This window comes from Corvus cornix, chromosome 1 (assembly GCF_000738735.6).
Source record: "Corvus cornix cornix isolate S_Up_H32 chromosome 1, ASM73873v5, whole genome shotgun sequence".
Lineage (NCBI taxonomy): Eukaryota > Metazoa > Chordata > Aves > Passeriformes > Corvidae > Corvus > Corvus cornix.
Genome location: NC_046332.1, coordinates 100,127,943 through 100,149,230, shown reverse-complemented (window position 1 = coordinate 100,149,230; position 21,288 = coordinate 100,127,943). Strand labels below are relative to the sequence as shown.

General features: G+C 40.2%; 2 protein-coding genes across 12 annotated transcripts in view; one reads left to right on the top strand and one right to left on the bottom strand.

The window, feature by feature from the left end:
- GPM6B (glycoprotein M6B) overlaps positions 1 to 16,475 on the top strand; it is a 107,172-nt gene extending 90,697 nt beyond the window's left edge. For 7 of the 9 annotated variants that reach the window (XM_039550636.1, XM_039550602.1, XM_039550628.1 and 4 more), the window contains 6 exons: positions 2,220 to 2,406; positions 5,815 to 5,971; positions 9,121 to 9,292; positions 11,170 to 11,243; positions 11,551 to 11,616; positions 13,957 to 16,475. In XM_039550636.1, coding sequence (XP_039406570.1) covers positions 2,220 to 2,406; positions 5,815 to 5,971; positions 9,121 to 9,292; positions 11,170 to 11,243; positions 11,551 to 11,616; positions 13,957 to 14,106 — 806 coding nt within the window. In that variant the 3' untranslated portion in view covers positions 14,107 to 16,475. Of the gene's footprint in view, positions 1 to 2,219; positions 2,407 to 5,814; positions 5,972 to 9,120; positions 9,293 to 11,169; positions 11,244 to 11,550; positions 11,617 to 12,314 lie in introns of all 9 variants that reach the window. The other 2 variants (XM_010394410.3, XM_010394414.4) reach the window with 1 other exon arrangement.
- Positions 5,838 to 21,288, bottom strand: part of OFD1 (OFD1 centriole and centriolar satellite protein) — a 41,025-nt gene continuing 25,574 nt past the window's right edge. Inside the window, exons 19-23 of one of the 3 annotated variants that reach the window (XM_039550577.1) lie at positions 20,749 to 20,868; positions 19,576 to 19,727; positions 18,795 to 18,965; positions 18,080 to 18,150; positions 5,838 to 7,524 (exon numbers count right to left, since the gene is read on the bottom strand). In XM_039550577.1, coding sequence (XP_039406511.1) covers positions 7,410 to 7,524; positions 18,080 to 18,150; positions 18,795 to 18,965; positions 19,576 to 19,727; positions 20,749 to 20,868 — 629 coding nt within the window. In that variant the 3' untranslated portion in view covers positions 5,838 to 7,409. Of the gene's footprint in view, positions 7,525 to 15,699; positions 17,098 to 18,079; positions 18,151 to 18,794; positions 18,966 to 19,575; positions 19,728 to 20,748; positions 20,869 to 21,288 lie in introns of those variants that run through there. The other 2 variants (XM_039550580.1, XM_039550584.1) reach the window with 2 other exon arrangements.

Genomic DNA, 21,288 nt, shown 5'->3' with positions numbered 1-21,288 from the left:
GATCCAACAAACTCCTCAGGGCAAATGTTCTGCCAGTGGCCTGGAAAGCTGGCTTGGCGGTATGGGGTATTAAGCATCACTCCTGGGTCTACACCAGTTTTTAGTTTCGTCAGGCTGCTACCATTTTCTGAAACCAGCAGCTTTTCTTTTGGATCTTGTCAGTCTCTTGGTTTTGCTTCCAGCTGTTTTTATTTCCTGTCTTTGATAGGATCTTTCTGCTAAGCAGTCTGTGGGGTCAGCATGATTTAGGTGATCAGCCTCTACACACTGAGCAATGATCAGGCGTTGGGTCTCCTGCTTTAGGAGTGTGGCCCGAAGAGTGGTTTGTTTTGAGCTGGACTGTGACCACATGTGTGTTGTCTGCTGGGTCAAAGCCTAGTTAGTCTTGGATAATCTTTCATGGCTAATCCTGCACCAGGTGCATTTCTTGAATTAACTCTGGGAGGTTTGGGCCTGACCTGGGAGCAGATGCTGAAGAGGTGAGCCAGCCTCACATGTATGGCTGCTCTTGCATGTGAGCTGCTCTCAGGCAGGTTCCCCAAAGCAGAGGATTGCTCTGCAAGGTCTGGTGTCTGAACTCAGCTCTGGACCTCTGTGATAAAATGAAACTTAGAGATGATTTCCTCTGATAGCGTGCATTTGGATTTTGTTTGGCCTGTTACTGCCGAGCTGCAGTGTTTGTTCATTTGGCAGTATTTTTGTCATGAAGATAGTTCCTACTGAGTGGACTCCAGCTGTGGGTAGACTATAAAAGCTTCCCAGGCTTGTTTCTATACAATTAAATCTTTCTGCAGTTAGTGAAGTGGTGTTTCGTAAGTCATTTTGATGGTGATAGCTGCTTAAGCCTGACTAGGGCACTTGCTAGTGACTCTCTAAAAGAAGAGTTTCTCACTTATGAAATGGGAAATCTTTCAGTTATCGGATACATATTATTCCCCAGTGCCTCACGGAAGTGCTTGCTCTGCAACTCATTCATTAGTGGGAAAGGGAGGGGGATAAAAATAAACTTGCCTCATGTGGCGGCTGGAGACTTGCTGATCTTTGTGAGGAAGTTTTTGGGTGGGAAGATGTGACGTGATGTCCTCATTTGCCAGCTGTCTCCGTGCCTTCAAATGCTTTGTCCGTGTAGCGCCTTGCCGTAGCAGCAGTGGCTGTCCTGCGACGTGTGATGCTGGCCACTCCATTAAGCGTTGTCTTAATGGCTTGTGTTTTGTGCAGTTGTATGAAATGCACATTAATGGAGACAGCTTAATGCCATCACCCTGAAGTAATGAATTGGTATGGATTGCCATTACCATTATAGCGCAGTTAAAAGCTGTGTTTGTTTCCGATTTACATTTCCCAGCTTTGTAAGCAGATGGGTTTTCAGGCCACGCAGTTGGAAGGAACCTGGCAATTCAGCTGCAACCTCCTTATTACAGTGTTCATACAAATAGCAGCTCTGGGGGGGTGTTTTGTTAACTCAGACCAGTTAAACAATGCATTTCAGTTGATTACGCTACTGCAAACTGTATTCAGGGATCACTGTAAATCCTGTGTATCCTATAAAAAGCTGGAAATGTATTGTCTGTGTAATACAGCTTCATACAGCTGCCCTCGACAAAAATTGTTACTCTTTGGAACCCATTCAATTTTTCTATTGTTAAAGTGTCTGTATCCCTGTAACCTCATATGGATTTATATAAAAAGATAACTTGAGAGTACTGGGAGAGTGTAGGGTAGTTAGGTTTTGCAGACCTAAATTTATTCATCTTCCAATGAAAGTGCAAAATACCTCCTACTTTTCCAAAAGCCTTTATTATCTTGAGTATTTGGCACTCTGGCTCGCAGAGTGTTGCCATCATAGCTGGTGCTCCTGCCATTAGTAATGCTGAAACACGGTGAGTCCTGGATGAGCAGCTGAATTGCGATGGATCACTTTAGACAGTGATTTTTTTTCTTTTTCCATTTCATAGGCTGTCTCATCGATCTCCTCTTGATCCTGTAAAGACAGAAGCACTCAGCCCACTTTCTGGGCTTTGAGTCCATACCAACAGATCTGTAGGTCACTGCTTTAGAGGGTGATGCTGTCTTGTACCACCTATAGATTTTTTGCTTAGCATGTCAATGCCTGGGCCTTTTATTCCCTGTGGCTTTTACCAAGTGGAGGACGAATGTTCTTTTCCTCATAATTTGCTTTTTGCTCATGACCTTTCTTTTGCTTTCTTTCTTCTGCTTAGGTTGCTTTGAATGTTGCATTAAGTGCCTAGGAGGAGTGCCATATGCTTCGCTCGTGGCAACCATTCTCTGCTTCTCGGGGGTAGCGTTGTTTTGTGGCTGTGGCCACGTGGCACTCACGGGAACTGTGTCTATCCTCGAGCAGCACTTCTCCACGACTGCCAGTGACCATGCTTTGCTGAGTGAAGTGTAAGTATGCCTCCCATTCCCGTTATTCATCATAACACCCTCATGCTAAATAACTAGAGATGGATTCAGACCTCAGTCTCCGCTCCTGAGTATTAGGTTGCTTGTTTTTGTAACAGCACTCAGTCATTTATTGGTGCTCGCATACAAAGAACCAAAGTGTGAATCCTGGTACACCTGTTCATATTGGGACCAGTATTATTTAGTATCTTCATCAGTATCATAGACAGTGGAATTGAGTGCATCCTTAGCTGCTTTGCAGATGACACCCAAGCTGAGTGGTGCAGTTTGCTTACCTGAGAGAAAGGATACCAGCCAGAGAGACCTTGAAAGCCCTGAGGAGTGGGACTGTGTGAACCTCATGATGTTCACCAGGGGCAAGTGCAAGGTGCTGCACATGGGTCAGGGCAATGCCCAGTATCAATACATGCTGATGTATTGATATATAGATGAAGGGGTTGAGAGCATCCCTGCCAAGAAGGACTTGGGGTGCTGTTGGATGAAAAGCTGAACATGAGTTGGAAATATGCACTTGCAGCCCAGGAAGCCAATTATATCCTGCGCTGCATCAAAAGCAGCATGACCAGCAGGGTAAGGGTGGGGATTCTACCCCTTTGCTCTGGTGAGACCCCACCTGCAGTGCTGCATCCAGCTCTGGGGGTCCTCAACACAGGAAAGACACGGACGTGTTGGAGCGAGTCCAGAGGAGGCCACCAAGATGATCCGAGGGCTAGAACACCTCTCCCATGAACACAGGCTGAGAGAGCTGGGGCTTTTCAGCCTGGAGAAGAGAAGGCTCTGGGGAGACTTTACAGCAGCCTTCCAACACCTAAAGGGACCTACCAGAGAGCTGAAGAGGGACTTTTACCAGGGCCTGCTGTAAAAGAACAAGGGGTAACAATTTTATTCTGAGAGTAGTTTTAGTTTTTGTTGATGACATAAAGTTGGAAGGGATGTCAGGAGTAACAGGGAAGCATGGTTCTGTCTATCCCTCTTCAGAAGAAGCTGGATTGGTATATGAGAAAAAAGAGAAAAAACTGGAAAGATCTGCAAATGTAGCCTTTGGACATAACCTTGGGTCTTTTATGTTCCTGAGGCTCGTCTGTGAGGGCAGAGGAAGGCCTGGAGTGCTGCCTTGTGTCCCATGTCCGGCAGCCAGTCTGGCTGTGCGTGCTGTGATGAGGGGCCCCTGTGACGAGCACGGTGGGCATGGCACATGCAGGGGTGCACAGGCAGCAAGCAGGACACAGCTTTTAGGGTGATATTTGAAGGCTTTGGTATCAGGGCCATATGCAGCACACTTAATTCTTACTTTCTTTTTGATTTCTCTTGTCACTGACTCCTTTTATACGCTTGCAGGCATAGACCTGCCAGTTTGTTGCATGCCCTCTGAGCACTGGTGCCAGTCCCACAGCACCATTTCAGGGCTTCTGCTCTCCACTCTGTCTCCAGACTTGCTCTGGGCCTGCTCCCCGCTGGGGTCCTGCCTCCCAGCACTGGACACGCTCAGTCCCTGGTTGTGGCCAGGCAGTGTGTCCCCAGCTCCAGGGCATGAGCCACCAGGGCCCTGCAGTTAGACACAACATTTAGTAAGAAAATGTAAGCAGCTGTTCTTCAGCAACTGGGTAACAAAACACCCTGTGCTTGCATCAGTCTCCATTTGAGCAAAATAGAAGAAATTGCAAAAGCAGCAGTAACAGGCAGCAAGTTTTATGGTTTGGAGAGTTGTTGACAATGGTTCTTGCCATGTCAGCACCAGCAGCTGGGGAAATGCATAATTCCTACCAGAGCAGCTCAGGGCTCGGCTCTGGGCGAAGGGGATAGCAAGGGAGAAGTGTTAGAAAGGGGCAAATAATTTCAGGCTACAGAGACATTAAGAAAAAAAAAAAAAAGAAAAATACATTAGTAAGACACCCTATGGAATAGACTTTTTAACCCCTTTTCCTATTACTGATTTCTGGTAGCATGCATTGAGTCTCTCCTGGACTATCAATGATGGTGAAATGATTTCTTCTATGCTCTCTGAAATCCTGAGTTAATTTTTTTGTGCTTTACAGCACAGGTGAAACAGACGTATCCTGTTATTTTTTATCAGGTTGGAAAAAAAAGATAACACCTCCAACATAAAATTTTAAATGAGCAATATTCTATTTTGATACAATGGTAACATTTAACTATATAAATGGTAGTCATTAATTTTCTTTAAGCTAAAACATTCAGATACTCTTTGGAGATCTATGTTAGCAGCTACATTGTGGAGAGTGGCAAGAATTGGGAAAAAATAATCTGAGGAAAACATTTATCCTCAGAAAACTGGTAGTGTGGATGTATAAATTTAACCTCTTGGTTTTGTGAATAGCTTCATCCAAAACAACCATTCCAACAATCAAATTCCTTTTAAGAAGTTCCGGAGTAATCATGCTAATAACGAAATATGACTTTTGGAGACCAGAAGTGTTGTATGGAAGATCTGGCATTCTGGTCCTCCAAAACAATTAGCTTCAGATACAGAATCTGATTGATAGTATTTAGAAATCATTCTTTCCATCTACCTCTTCTAGCTAAAGGAAAAATACTGTTAGAATGTCATTGCAGATGGTAGATGTTTAAGGAATCAAAAACTTTCTCAAATACCATCTGAGGGAAGTGCTTATACCATGTGCCCTGAGATGATCTTCCTCTAAGTGGTTCCAGAATACCTAAAGTGGAAGTGTTTCCTAAATAACTCTTTCATTTTTTAAGAGAATTTTTAACATTTTGAGGCACTCAACACCGCTGTGACTTAAAGCACTGAAACTACCAGCTCACTTGGAACTACCCTTCCAGGCTGTAGAGCAGTCTCAGGAGAAGTCACTGCGTGTTTGCTGAGTTTTGTATCAGACAAGTATTATTGAATTTAGAAATTTTTGCAAACTTAAGTTAATTGGATTTCACAGGTGGAAATGATGAATTTCAGGGACTGCTTCCTTTCCCTAAGCCGAAGGAATGGCCACAGAGCCCGGTAGTTCAGTCAGGGGTTTGGCTCCATGCTTTGCCATTTCAAGGCCCTGCTTTGTCCCTGTCAGACATTCCCAAGTGAGGCGTCAGGATCAGTAAGAGGAAAAAGAAAACCTTCATAGTGGAGGCATGAAATTGCAGCTTTAACCTGGTGACAAACACCAGTCAATGTAAGGACTGCAGCAGCAGCCGGGGATGCTCGGGTGGGTGCAGGACTAAGGCACGTCAGGATTGCTTACCTGGGAAGGGGCACAGTCATACCAGTGTTTTCCTGCAGTCCGCTTGCTTAAAATGCTAAGGAGCCTTGAACTTTGTTTCTAGGAGTTATCTCTCATTTATTATAATTTGAGAGGACTGACTTTGTTTTTATAGGACTGAAATCTAATTGTATCTTTTTTTTCTTTTCCGTTTTAGAATACAGCTAATGCAGTATGTAATCTATGGCATTGCATCATTTTTCTTCTTATATGGAATAATCCTTTTGGCAGAAGGTTTTTATACCACAAGTGCTGTGAAGGAGCTGCATGGAGAGTTCAAAACAACAGCCTGTGGCCGCTGCATCAGTGGAATGGTGAGTGGGATCAGAAATGAGAACAGCAGTCTTTGCTGGCTAAAACCTTGGGCTTGGTTTGACTCCTGGGTTTTGAACACCAGGATATTGCTGCCTTCTTTGTTTAACTCCTTGTGGGTGGTCAGGGTCAATCCATGTCTTGGTTCTTCTTTGAACTTCAAGGGTGCTTGGTCAAATCAAACTGCTGCAGATGGGCTGGGTGGGAACTGCCATAGCCTCCCCTGACATAAAGCTGAACCCACTGGTCTAAACTAAACTGGGGAGACTGCTAATTTTAAAACACTTAAATGTGAGCCAAAATGAAATTTGCGCTTTTAAACGTGGAACACTTGAGTGATGCTTAAAGGCAGACTGTAAAATGGCTGTGGTTTGCAGAGCTATTTAAATATCAAACTGTAATGGCTCTGACTTCCATAGTCAATTGTGCTTGAGTGTCTGGATCCTTCAACAAACAGTAATGAATGAATGAAACTTCGCAACATCTTTGCACTTGAATCAAGTATTGATTTGCAGATGGCAAAAGGCAGACAGATAGAACAGCGAGGCTTTTTCACAAAGCCAAAGCAGTTGGAACTCTAAAGTTACCAGCCATATTCTCTTCCGTATACTTCTGTATTTGAAGAAAATTGTAAGCAAAGTTTAACTAAAAATAAAACTTCAGCTTCTCACCCACATTGTCCCCAAGGGCACACCGTGCAAGAACAGCCATAACTGCGTTTCTGAGAGAAGATTTCAAAGCTATTACTGAAAATCTGAATTCAAAGCTCGTAGTTATGGAGGAAGCTAAGCAGTATGACAGATCGCCCACGGGAAAGTGTGGGTGAAAAGAGAAGAGGCTTTTGATGTGATTGTTGCATTTTAATATACAGTCTAGATCCTGTACTTAAAAAATATGTACTTTCAGCTGGTTAAATACAAAAGAAATGCATGTTTATTTTCATGAGAGTTAGCAATTTTCCACTGTGCTGTTGGGTATTTACTGAATTTTTCGAGAGCTAATAAAAATAAGGCATCTGATAATTTTCCAGTTAAGCAGCTATTTGCTCAGGTTTTTTCTAGCAAGCATGGTCTTCACCAAGGAGCAAAATTAGATCTGAAGCAGTATTTTCAAAAGATCCAAAATAAAATAGAAACATACACATCCATGCATCTCATCAGTGCAGACAATTGCTTGTGCATTTGAGTAGTTGCAGGCACATGATTGTCGCTGCTTATACAAACACCGGTGTGACACATGGAAATACAGCAGAACAACATGTTTTCATGTTTATCCATATTTGTCCACACAATGAAGGAGAGAATTTACCATCTGAGTAATGGCTTAGAGCTCTTGTAAGATGCATCAATGTTTGGTGGTGACAGGAAAAGTGCCTGTATGCTGCTGTGTAAAACCTTAGGGCAAGAATAAGGTTTGTGAGGAGATAAAATACTTAACAGACTAGTGACTGCAGCTGGGGACAGGCAACAGGCTTTTGGACATCCAGGGATCTTCTGCCACTTTGATCAAGAGCTTCTGTACTTCTTCTTCTTCCATTACATTGCTGAGCAAAGTCCTGAAAGACAGTCCCATCTTGCATAAGGTTGTTACAGAAGAAAGACGTCCATCTTCCCTAAATTATTTTTGTTGGCTCTGGTAATGCAAAATAGCCATTTCCCACAGTTACCACATTAAATGTGAGAGTGAGTCTATTTTTTCCTGGCTATTTTAGGAGTTAAAGGCTTTGTGCACTTCCTCTCATGCACACTTCCACATACACATATGCAAACTCATGGTTCATTTGTAGTGTATTTACAGAAATCCTTTAACCTGGTCTACTTTTTCCTTCCCAAAATCCAAAGAGAGGATTTTCAATTCTCACACAAAACATACAGGTCTGGTATAGGCGCTAATATGAAATAGGGTATTCAGCTGAGTTGTCTATAAATTAAAGTCTAGCTGGGGTTTTATGGGCCATAGCTTCGCAAGAGTTTCCACCTCCCCACACTCCACCCCCGTTGGCTGAAACCTGATCAGTTGTTCAGCTTTTGCTCTAACACTTGCCTGGTTATTCTGGAAAAAACCTGGGGGGATGCAAACTTCCACCAGTGCAGCATTAGTTCAGTCCCTTGGTTCTGGGTCAGGCTGAGAATCCTCCCCCCTGAGAGCCTTTCCCATCCTTGCTTTTGTCCTCTGGCACTAAGTTTTAAGTAAGACAGTAGGACACCAGTGCTTTACTGGAAGTAAAGGCTTTCCATTCCACCTACAGCTAAGAGAACAGCCGCAGCTAACAGTGAGAAGAGAGCACAGAAGATGTAACAGCATTCCCCCACCTTCCAAGTAGGATCCAAATCCTAGTCTCACCAGGAGGGGGGAGCTAGGAACTGATGCCAGAACTACTGTTTCACCATAACACTTAGAAGAGGAGGGGAAAAGGGACAGGGCTCAGTGGGAGGAGGGAGCTGGAGATTTCCAGAGCAATCAGTGCCACATCTTATATCTTACCAAAGAAAATGCTTGTAATGTAGTTTTTTTTAAAAGAGCAAACCCAAACCAGCAAATTTCAGTGGACAAATCCATGATTCTCTAATGTGAATTAATTCATTTTCTGCTTGGCAATGTGTATTAGACCAACTGAATCCTTCAGATCTGCTGTTAACCGTCATGGTATGTTTGCAAAAAGAGGTATTTTCAAATGTTACATTCCAAATTGATTTCAATAAATCAGGGAGTATGGGAGAGCTCTGTGAGCATTGATTCACTGTGTGGTTTTGATTTGTAAGTTGTACAGAAATGCTGGTATATTATAGTTAATTTTAAAAAAAACCCTTAAATTGATTTTTGTTGGAATTTATTGGTTTTAGCCTACGACTAGCATCCCTGCTTAGCTGAGAATCTTGAGAAATCAATGGGCTGCTCTTTCTTGAGGGCAATCTGTTTACTCAAGCAGGCTGATGAAAAAGGAAATGCCTGAATTACTTTCTCAGTAGCACTTAAACTACCATAGTATTTGTAAGCAATGAGGATACTGATTTTGTGTGCTTGGAAACCAAATGTTTTCTTATTTGAATTCTGAAAGTATGCTTAAAGATTATTTTGAAGAATTTTAAAGGAAAATTTAAGTAGTCTTTTCAAAGAATAAACACAAAGTGTTTGTGTTTTCTCTGCCCAGTTTGTTTTCCTCACCTATGTGCTTGGAGTGGCCTGGCTCGGGGTCTTCGGCTTCTCAGCTGTGCCTGTCTTTATGTTCTATAACATATGGTCAACTTGTGAAGTCATCAAATCTTTTCAGACAAATGTGACCGTGCCAGGGGACCAGATCTGCGTGGACATCAGGCAATACGGTACTCGTTTTAATCCCCATTAAAAACTTCATCCTTTCTCTTCAGTCTTTCCTCAGTAGTTTTGTCTCAGCCTTATCAGATGAATCAAATGCAAAAGTATCTTCCATCTCTGAATGTGCTATTACTTTTCTAATTAATTCACATTACACTGATCTTTTTCCAGATGCAATCAATTTCACTGAAGTGACAAGTCACTTATCTGAAATGATTTTGTAGTGGTTTCCAATACTGTTATATTAGGTTTGAAAATAGATCAGCCTCAAAATAAACTTCTTGGAAACAGTGCTGAGAAATAAATAACCACATTGTGGGTTTTGAACCCATATGCATATATTATGTTCTTTCAGAAAGCTGTTTTACATTTAAAGATGAAGTAAATGTCTGAATGTTGCTCTGAGAATTACTTTCAGTTAAAAAAACAAAAACCTGCAATTAAAAGTCTGCCCATAACTAATAATGAATTAATGCTACTTTCCAATGACATGCAGAAACCTAAGGAACCTGGGACAATAACTTAAAATAGGGTCAGGCTTTTCATTTCTTAAGGTGAGTTTTTCTTGAAGTTAATCTTTTTAGCTTCCCTTGTGCAGAAGATCTTTTGTCACCATTACTTTTGGCTTCATTCTAGCTAGCATTTTCTAGGAATGTTTCTTTCTTTGGACTAAGTCATTCAAAGCTGAGAAAATGGATTCAAAGTTGAAAAAGTAAGAAAGCTTGGCTTTGCTCTCCTGTCCGGGTAAGTCCAGTAGAAGAAAAGATATACTAATTTTAAAAGCAAGAAGTCTTCAATCAGTTAAACATTTACATTCTATTTTAGCAGCTCACAGCAAGAGGCTGGGAAGACATTTTCTTCAGCAGCAAAGCCTAGGAGTGAAGGGAGATGTGCTCCTCCACCTTCCTGTTTCTTCTGGCTGTTTTGCAGCTGTATTTGTGCTGTATTGTTCCCCTGATCAGTAAAACCATTTGGGTTTCAGTGCATGATGGGAGAGAGCAGCTCCCTAACAGACAACTGGTGTCACTGAGCTTTCCTCACGTTTTTGGATGGAAGTGGTAGCTGAAAGGCTGGAATTGTATACAACAGTTGCAGAGAAGCAGCTGACTTGGAAGTCAATCCTATAAAATCTTTCTGAAAGCTGTGCCATCCTGAGATAATTTCAATGACCTGCTGCTTATAGAGTTGCTAATTCCAACCAGCTGGGTGGAAATGCAAAGTTGTATGGGGAAACAAACTGGGTTTCTCTTAATTCAAGTGGGTTTTGCTTAAGCTTTACATCTGTTATAGGCCTAAAAGTTTATTTTTCATCTGCTAGATTCTGTTGACTTTTCAGACTTTCAATCATGTAGGAAAAGTAATTGGGAGTATATGAGGTGCAGCAGACTGAACTTTCTTGTAGCAGTGTTCACTTGATGCTTTTTACCTATTGGAACGAAACCAGAAAAAAAATGCTGTAATTCTTCCCTCTAGCTCTATATTCACACCCTTCTACAGTAGTTTCTTCTTCAAGTAGAACCTCATCTAGTAAGTGTTATCCTGAAGGTGCCAAGTGCCTCTGAGATGCAGATTTTCTCTTCTGTGCTGAGTGGGGGAGTAGGCAGAGTGTGCAACTGGACCCAAAGTGCAAAAACCCAACCAACTGTTTGGCTGCCAGATGGGAAAACCACATCTGAGAACATGCCTTGGCAGCAGCCCTCAGTGTGAGGAGAAAGCATAACTTGAGGGAGTTGTTTTAATTCCTGCTGCCAGCTCAAAGCTGTACTGGTCAACGCACGGATGCCCAGAATGGGAACACAACTGGCAAGTGGGTGGAAAAGATGAGAGGAACAGAAAGTGTGTGTTGATTGCTGAAATTAGTGGTTTCTTTTCTGTGGTATTTCAGGTATTATCCCTTGGAATGCTGTACCTGGCAAAGCCTGTGGCCCAATTTTAGAGAACATCTGCAACACAAATGAGGTATAGAAACTTAACCTGTGTGCAGCTTTTGACTACAGGTCACTTGGGCACCCTGTAGTAAATACTTGATGAAAGTTTTTGGAGAGAACTCATGCAAGGAGTGTAGAGAGATTGCTTTAAATATAACACTGAAGCAATTGTTACATCATCAAAAAAAAATTATTTTCAGTACATTTGTATTTTCTAGAGCTTTGCTACCATGCTACAAAGACTGTTTTATTATCCTTACTCTCTAGAACACTTGAAATGCATTTTGTACTATTCCTAATGAATTACTTCAATGTTTTTAACATGTTTTTTTCTCTAGTTCTACATGTCTTATCACCTGTTCATTGTGGCTTGTGCTGGAGCTGGTGCCACTGTCATAGCATTGGTGGGTAGTATTTTTTGTTGTTTTATAATTTAAAATGTTAATTTTAGGCTTAAGATGCTTTTAGATTAAATTTTGTGTATATTAAAAGTAGTGATACTAGACATGAAGGAGGGTGAGCTGTAATCACCACTATTTGCTGCTATGGTTTGGTCATCACAAGTCAGCAGGTCCCCAACTTTTGCTTTAAGAAGTCATCTTAACCCGCCTCCCACATACTTAGGAAAAAATTATTTGCATGTCCTTTCAAAATCCTACTTCTGTCCACTGTTTCTGCTTTTATTTCGACTATTTATTTTCATTTTTGTAGTTTATTTGATCAGCTGCTTGTAACCTCTTGGTTTCCTTTGCCTGGACCCAGGCAGATTGACTGGTCCAACCCTGCAGTGCCCGTTCCAGGTAGCGGCTGGGAAAAGGGACATTAACAAGATGACTTGTTCCTCTGTCTAACACTTCCTTTAGTGGCCAGCTGCTAACCTTGTGCCAGCCAAGCCCAATACTCACAGCTGGTTGACAAAATAGCCTTAGGGTTTGTGCTGGGTTATCCTCCCCAGAGAAATGGCAGGTTATTTATCTTGCATCGTCACCCTGGAAGGAGCTCAGAGTAACATCTGTTGTAAAAGTATCGAGAGTTGCCCAAGTGGGCTTGAGCCGTCACCTTGTTGTATCTTACTCTCCTGTATTTTGTTCTCTTCCACCAGCTGATCTACATGATGGCTACTACATATAACTATGCTGTTTTGAAGTTTAAGAGTCGGGAAGATTGCTGCACTAAATTCTAAATTGTATAAGCCCAGTAAAAAGCTGCATTGCGTAGCTTGAAATACCACTGACACCCTAGACTAAAAGTCTAGCTTTCTGAATTTTGTTACAGTAATTGTAAATAGCTTCAGTAAGCATCGTTTAGCTTATCAGATTAATGAAATGACTTCTTGTATATGAACTATGATGTGGATGAGATCTGGCTATCTTTTCATGTTGAGAGGATTCAGTTACTGTAGGGGCGTTTATAAAGCATCCTTCTGAGAAGGGGATGTTTTCATTTCAAGTCTCCACTTGATTTCTAACAGTCATCTCAAACAAATACTGGAACAGTTCAGGGTCAGATGTACTAATTTATTCTCCACCATGAACACCAAATACAAATACCCTCCAAGCATACAAAATACATATGGTGTGAAAGCAAGGGAATAATGAAGTAGTGCCAGTCTATTTTAGCAGAGATCAGAAGCCCAGGTATTATGAATTAATTTGCTTCTATTTCCAAGTGATTCCATGCATGATGAAATCAATTATTTTCTCTTACTCTTAAGTAAGTGCCGAATGATACTCTTTCTCTCAAAAAATAAATCCTTGTCTTAGCTCTGCGTAAAACAATCACATTCTTTCTTTTGGACCCTGAACTAGTAAGAAACAGCATATGAATAACTTCTGTTCTTGTATGGCTGCACTTTAGTAACTGATTTCTCAGTAGCCAGATCTCAAAAATGTAAGTATGACTGCACAGGAAGCAAAACCATGCATAGATCACAGGGACCTTTTTACAGTGTTGGGGAGAAAAAAGAAGGAGAAGTGAATCAATGTTTTCAGATGTACATGTTTTTGCATGAAGTATGGGCAAAAGAAGTTGGCAAGAGACGAATGCACAAACTAGAACAACAAACACATAATAATTTTAAAAAAAGGAGCCATTTGCTATATACAATATAAAACTCTTCACCTGAGGTTGGACAATGGAAGTTTAAAATGTAGCTATAAAAATACAAGATTAAGACTTCTTAACCCAGAGATTGCATGCTTTTGCTTAGTTTTGGACTCATGTTTTGATGTTTAATTTTTCGATGTGTTAATGTAGCCTTGTTCGCATAAATAAAACAGTTCACAGTTTCAGGTTTTTTTCCAGGGGGAGGGTGGAATTCTCATCTGCTTGTTGGGGGAAAAGACCTGCCGGGCTCTGGGCTTGGATATGCATAAACACCACGACCTTAGAAAGCAGTTCTTCTGAGCACCTCGTAGTTTACAGATTCTGTATACTGCCATGTACAAAACTGTTTTCCTGCTTCCCCCCATTCTGCATTTTAATTGACCCGTACAACTCTGTAGCTCATTTTAATATCCTTGTACTAACTTTCTCTAAACTGTGAATAACTGAGTTATTAGCATGCCAAATTCTAGAGATCTTTGAAAAATAGCCTCTGTGCTTGTTTTAATAACAGAATGCTTATTAACGTAGAATAACTATTTTTTTGGTCGTTATTTTAAAGAGCGTCTATTAATCTGACTAGCAGCTTGCTTTGCCTCTTGACATGCTCACTCGCCATCATGCTCACCCTTCTCTTCCAGATCCACTTCCTCATGATACTGTCTTCTAACTGGGCCTACTTAAAGGATGCAAGCAAAATGCAGGCCTACCAAGATATCAAAGCAAAAGAAGAGCAGGAGCTTCAGGATATCCAGTCTCGGTCAAAAGAGCAACTCAATTCTTACACATAAATGTTTGCCACAGTAATTCAGCAGAAGAATTCTGTAGCTCTGACAAATCAGCAAATAGCTGCTCTGCAGTACAGATGTGTGTCTACCAAACAAAATTAGAAGTGTAAAAGCTTCACATTCCAGCTCCTGGAAAACTTTTTTAGGGAAATCTTCCCATGGGTAATCTTCCATCCTTTCTAACAGAGAATGGATGGTTTATTCCAGGCATTTTAAAAGGCAACACTTTACAAAAAGTGACCAAATTATTCTTCTTTGAGACTTGTGGTATTTAATATTTGACTTGTTCTACAGCATGCCGCCCTGCACAAACGCTGGCAGGTGCCGAGCAGGCAGTAGATCTGTGCAGACCTCAGGCACAGGCATGGCCTGCGACTGAGCACCTCCCAAAGGAACCCGTGCCCAGCTGGCATTTCTGAGAGGAGCTCGTGTTTGTGTGGTGGCACAGCTGCAGCACCTCCCAGGTTGCAGGGGGGCTGTTTGGGAACGCCCCTGCCTGGGCCACGGGAGCAGCTCCACTCCTGTGCCACATGCATCCATGATGAGGCTGTCATGTCCCTGTGCTCACCTGAGTGTCGAGCAAATGTCCCAGTTTCTAATCTTTTTATTAACTATTTAATGGAATGTAGATCCCTGGATCTGGATAATGATCCCCTTCTTTGAAAATAAATGTCAGCTTTGCCTTAATATTTATTTTCGATAAATGTCTTAGCATTTATATAGTGGCAGGAGACCATTATCCTACATTTTAAGTAAGTGAAAGTGTTACCTTATTAAAATGACACTGATCTGACTATTCCAAATGAGCAGATGAGAAAGTTTGCAGAGTTTTACACTAACAATAAAATTTGCAGCCATAAAATACAGGATGTCCACCTTTCTCTATCTTGGTGCTTAGCAAATTTATAGTCAGTGCTTATATGTTTTCCTTTTTACAAATTAATTAGCACACTAAGAAAACACGGTGTTCAGAAAAAAAACCAACAAACAAACTGGTGCCATTTTAAAGTCATTTCCCATAGAAGTCTGCCTTCTAATTAATGGTTTTTTTCAGAAGCATTCAGTGATATCTTGAGTATTAGTGATGGTATATTTGGTGTTTGTTCTATATGATATATATATATATATATATATAAATGTTGGGGGGGAAAAGTAAAAATACATCATTCATTTGAAAAAAATTAAATATTCAAGTCATACCCCTGCTAAGCTGATGTGTGGTTTGGTAGTTTTGACTGTTTGCTGAATATACATCAAAGGAAGCACAAATTCCTTCAAATCAGTATTAAGAGAAAAGGCATTTTTTTGGGGGGTATCAACTTCAAATATAATTTCTTTTGTTAAATATTGAAGTCTAATTTGACAGTTTCAAAAAAGGGGCAAAGTTGATTGATGTAGAGCAAATATGACAAAATAGCCTAGTGTATGTTCTTACCTGTTGCATGAAGGAGACATTTCTACAGCAATGCAGGTGATGTTCTAGCCCAGTGTTTGCATAAGGGTAATAATGGAGGCAGTGTCTTAAAGCCTAATTCTTTTCTAATTCAGTGTAGCTATTACTGGGAGTTTTTGAAGTTTTGTTTAAGTAGTCTAATATTTTTATGTAAAGAGCATTAAATTTTGCTATGTATAAATTTTTGTAACCTAACAGTGAATCAATATTTTCTATCAGTGCCAAGGGCTTCCTGTAGTTACATCCAAGTGTTAAAATAAATATTTGTAGATAATAGACAACACTTGTGTATGCTTATTTGAACCCAGACCTACAGCTACTCCATGGCAGTGCATCTCTAGGCTTTACATCTCTATCTGAAGTGAAACAGCTTCTGTTCCAGAGCTCCCTGCCCTCCTGCATGGGGCAGGGCTGCCCTGCAGGTGCAGCTGCAGCAGCAGCTGTGTGCAGCATGCAGTAGTGGTAGTTGTTCCAGGCCAGCATAATGCAACAAGCACTACCCCTTCCCAACATCCAACAGGAGCAGTCTCTCAGAAATTCTGTAAAGGCCAGAGTGACTGCAACAGCAAATTAAGCAGCATGTAAAATTAGAGTAGCCACCACTTCACATTTTAGCTTCATTTCAAAAAGCAAAGTTTGGATCTGTCACGGTTTTGATACATTGTGTTTCAACATCCAGTGAATTCAAGACAGAACTTTGTTTTTTGCCCCTAAATTCTGTCAAACTTGGCTTCATGTTCTTGTAGGTTAGGTCAAGATGAGCAGCCTCAAATGCAGTGCAAGTTGTAATATATGCTGCCACCCAAAATTACTTCATTGATAAAAACTACTGTATTTTATACTGTAAATAAAGTTTAATGATCTTGCCTATAATCTACCCACAAAATACAAAGCTTAAATAAAGATGAGTTAAATAGCATTTTTATTTTAATCTTTCCGTTCTGGGCTGGTTAATACCAACGAGGTGATCCATGAGAGGGGCTGCTTCTGAAAGTGGATGCCCCTGCCATAGCAGTAGAAGGGGCACCTTAGTTTGGGTCTGTCACACTCCACACTCTGAAACTGTGTGAGCCAAGTGCCTCCACAGGACACCTTTAAAAGCAGGTGATGATGATGGAATTTTTTGTTTCTTCCACCATACTTTGAACCATTTGGAGCAGAAGGGGTTGGGGGGCGGGGGTTGGCAAAGTTGACAAAGTTTAGAGGAATTCAGTGTCAATACAAATCTACCCAAACATACTGATCAGTTTTTGTTCCCTGCTTTGTTATTTCTCCCACCCCACCCAAGGGCTTCCTCCTGGATTAGTAACACATCAGGACTCACTGTTTGAAGTCAATGACTGAAATGGTGAAACAGATCAAAATCGGCTTTATTAATTTATAATTGCACAGCCTGCAATGTTGGTGCCTAACATTTATTACACACAGAAACCTACTGTAAAAACATCTTTCTCATAATAAGAATAACAATTAAAAAATCAGTAGCTATTGTTCACCAGAAGCTTTCATCCACATCTCCATGAGAAATGTCTGCAACACTACTGATTATAGGAGAGAGGAAAAAAAGGTGTTATGAGTCCAATGTAGTTTATCTTAAATCTTAATACTCATTTTAAAGCAATAGTTAAGAGACTGCCTTTGCTGCAATTCTCTTGCTGTTTCAGTGAACTGCTGGCAATAAAACCAGCCCTAAAGGAGGAGGATCTGGGCCTTCATTAACTGAAAGCCATCACCTGTATCTCAAAAAGCAGAGCTATCTTCTGTTGTGCTCACCCAGTGAAAACAACACAACTGCTGCCAATTCAGGAGCAGCAGGGTAGGGCTTGCTATGTTCAACAGCACATATAATAGAGAATCATTCCTATGGTTATGGTGAACCTTTATGGGTTTTTTTTCTATCTGCTCCACATTTTTTGCTTATTTTGAATTCTCCATCTTCAAAGAAACTGAAAGATTTGATGGAAGATTGTTTGGTTTATCGTTTGCAAGCAACTAAAACCTACATATCCTTATTTATCAATGTGTAGAGAGAACCAGAGGAAATGCCTGGGCTGTTGTAACTCAGTGCAGGCAGCCAAAATCTCTGAATAAAGTGTGTTAAAAGGCCACGATGCTACTGAAAAGTCAAAGCTAGGAACAGACCATGGGCGAGGTGCAGCATAGACAAACCTTCACCCAGGGGGTCATCACATAAGAACAATCCCTCAAACTCCAGCTCTCTGTCAAGGAATTTGGATGCTGCTCAGTTGCAGGTAAAGAGTTGTGACTGCCACAGCTACTGAAACAGATCATGGAGTGCAGCTCTCAGCTGTGAGTTCCAAACAGTGCTTAACCTGCATGTACAAGAACTGGAAAGATCCTCAATTTTTCCAACACACTTGCTTTGATTACTAATTTATGTTGCTTTTTAAGGAGGCAGATGTCTCTTAATGTAATTCATATTAAATCTATGTATTAATTTAGAATTTATTATTACTATTTGTTAATATGGTGTTCTAGAAGTGATTAATACAGGAGCCTTACCTGTCATCCTTTTCAGTAGCTAGAAGTCCTTCTGAAAGTGACACTTCTCTTATGTCTTCTTTTTTTGAATCCTGGCAACCAAGAGGAAAATACACTTTCTCTAACCAGTTCTAAAGTCAAAGTTTAAGTGACTCTAATAGTATCTGTATTTTGAAGGCACATAACTGAAAATAAAAATCTTCTGAATGACCAACCCTATTTCTACAAATGCTACATTGGACCTAGAATAGTAACACTTTGGAAATTTAGACTGGGATCATGTCTGAAGAAAAGCATCCTGCTTTCCCTCACTGAAGTAATACCCACCCATACCTCTTCTTTAAAAGTCCAATTTTCCATTTTGCCAGAATAAATTCTATCAGTTGTGTTAGAGGAACACAAACTGACCTGTGTAGGTTCAAACTGTATTTAAACGCAGTTTAAGCTAAAAATTGAGGACATTTAAATACTGTCCTGGTACCTTAAAAAACAAAAAAACTTCCTACCCAGAGAACACCAGCAACCCTTATAGAAGAAAGTTTTCAGTGTTTTTTCTTTTGGGTCATCACACTTTTCCAAACATTACACAAATCCAGACACTCTGCAGGTTGTTACATAAAGTTTCTACATGAAGAAAAACTTAAAAATGTGAATATTGTTTTCATTCCTAAGCATGCCTAGCAAGACACAAATTTGGTCAATAATATTTTTGGAACTGTGTTTTGAGAGTAATCACCTTGTTTGCCAGTTCCTGCTCTCTGCTCTGCTGAATTATTCTCATGTATTTTTCTAATGGATTTGAAGGAGGATCCTTTACATTATTTTCAGCACCAGTGTTACTATGCTCAGATTTTACTTCCCCTTTATCTTCTATTTCTTCATCTGTTTTCATTGAGTCTTGGATATACTTTAAGACACAAAAATAAAAATTAAATACTGATTAGGAAAATACATTTATACCTTAGTACCTGCAATAAATGCAGAATTTCATGTTAACCTCAGTAAACATACCAGTCTAAACAGCATTAAACAGGACCTAAAAATCCAGAACACTACATAAACAAACATGGAGTGTTTAAGCTCAAAGGGATTTAAGCAAACTCAAGGTCTCCTTATACCCTCTGCTTTCCAGAGTACCCTGGACACCCTGACAGAGGCTAATGAACAGATGGACATTAACATGTTCTGGTGGTGTCCCACTTGCAGTGGCCACACCACGGAGACAGCAAATGTTCAGCTTGTTCCAACAGCATGGTGACAGTGGCCATAAAACTGTAACTTCCAGTTTCATGAAGCATGGAAGGAAAAGCATCTGTTTCCAGTGAAAAAGTTACTTGGCATAAGGAGACATTCTAGTGACACTCTGGTTTATCACACAAGTACATAAAATAACTCAGTCTCTACTACTTTCACTTCATGGAATTAAATCTATTTTTAACTAAGTAACACATGTAACAATCCTAAACTGCAAGGGACTACAGAGCTGCATCACTGTCAGAAATTAATTAAATTACCACCTCTTCATTAAGCTTTTCCACTTCTTTTTTCTCACTTTCCAAAGCGTCCTGTTGCTCTTTCTCGCTCCTTTCTTCTCTTCCTTTCCTTTCTTCTTCGAAGTTTTTGTCAACTTCTCTGTTCTGTTCTTCAATCTGCCTTTGATCCAGCACTGCTGTGAAAAATTATTTCAACATCTGTCATTTGATTTATGTAGTTCAGTAATCACTACAAGAGCATACAAGTAAGTACCAGGTTCCTGTATAACGTTAGCAGTAAATGGAGAACAACTGGATATATTGTTTACACACACACACCAAACTTATTCTTGAGTATTGGGTAATGTGTTTTCCCACCTCTAAACTGATAAATGACTCACCAATAGTTAAGGAGTAGAGCCAAAGTAGAGGCCAGAGATTTGATAGATCACTGCACTTCTCATTCCTTTCATGAGCATTCTCATTAAACCTTAATTATCCCAAATTCCATGTTACTATATTCCTTCCCCCTCTGCAATGGGTTTGGATATAATTCTTTATATTTAAAAAGCAAAGTATTTAAAATCCCTTTGAAAATTACTGCAGGACATACTGTTGATGTGACCAGTGTATTTAAAAAGCTGACTACAAAGAACAGCATCAAATAGCAATGAGATGGGCAAACTCAGTACTGGGAATCATGAGAAGCTACAAAGCTCTTCTCTAAATAAAAAGAACCATAATGTTTCCATCTAGAACAATATGCTGATTGAAATCATTCTCATCTACCCAAAGAATTAAAACTGCATTGTGATAATACAGTTCACCAACAGTCAAAAATAAATTGAAAAAAAATCCAGACAAGCAGTACATAAAATACTTCAAACCAAAATATTTAATGTCTCATTCCTATCAAGAACAGAAATTATATTTAATAATTACCCTAAAGAAAAAAAAAATCATTTCACCAGATGCTGGACAACGGGGTTGGGAGGGGTGGCAAGAATGTTTAAATTAAAACCAAATTTAACTAAAACCAGGGTGAAAAAAAGTAATCCTCATACAGAACAGCAAAAGAAAACACTCTTTCCTCTTTAGTACAGAACTTGCACTTTTTGGAAAATTTTTCAACCACACCAGCATACATACATACAGACTTTTATACACATTTGACATTTTAAAAGGGTACTTTCTTTTGAGTCTGAGCTGAGAACTCACTTAAGTCCTGCAATGAAGTGGCTGTTGCTGGTACAGGGGCTGTGACATGGTTTCCATCAACGATGTCCCCAGATGGATGCAAGACATCACTTTCACACTCCTCTGGTATGTCCCCCTGAGCTGGAGAAGAAATTTGAACAATGGCTTCATTATTTTGTAATTGCAAAAGTGGAGCACAGCAATGGATTCAGTGTGGGAATGGCTAAATTAGAACACAAAAATATCAGCACTAATTGAGCATTTTCCCTTCAACTTGATCATCTCCCTGAGAATTAAGAATTATCATAGGCTGTACTTGCTTCCTTCATTACAGAATTGTTAGTTTTGAAATTAGCTATTGGAACACATCTGTTTATAAAGCCAAAACTGAAGAAATACACAACAGAAACCCAAGATGTTTTCATTTCCTTACATAATCAAGATAAAAGTCACAGAAAAATTGTATGTCCAAGTTCAGCTCATCCTTTTTATGAATATAAAAACAATCTTTAACTATTTGATGACACACTCTTTAATGGGATCATTGCCTTCTTCAGTGAA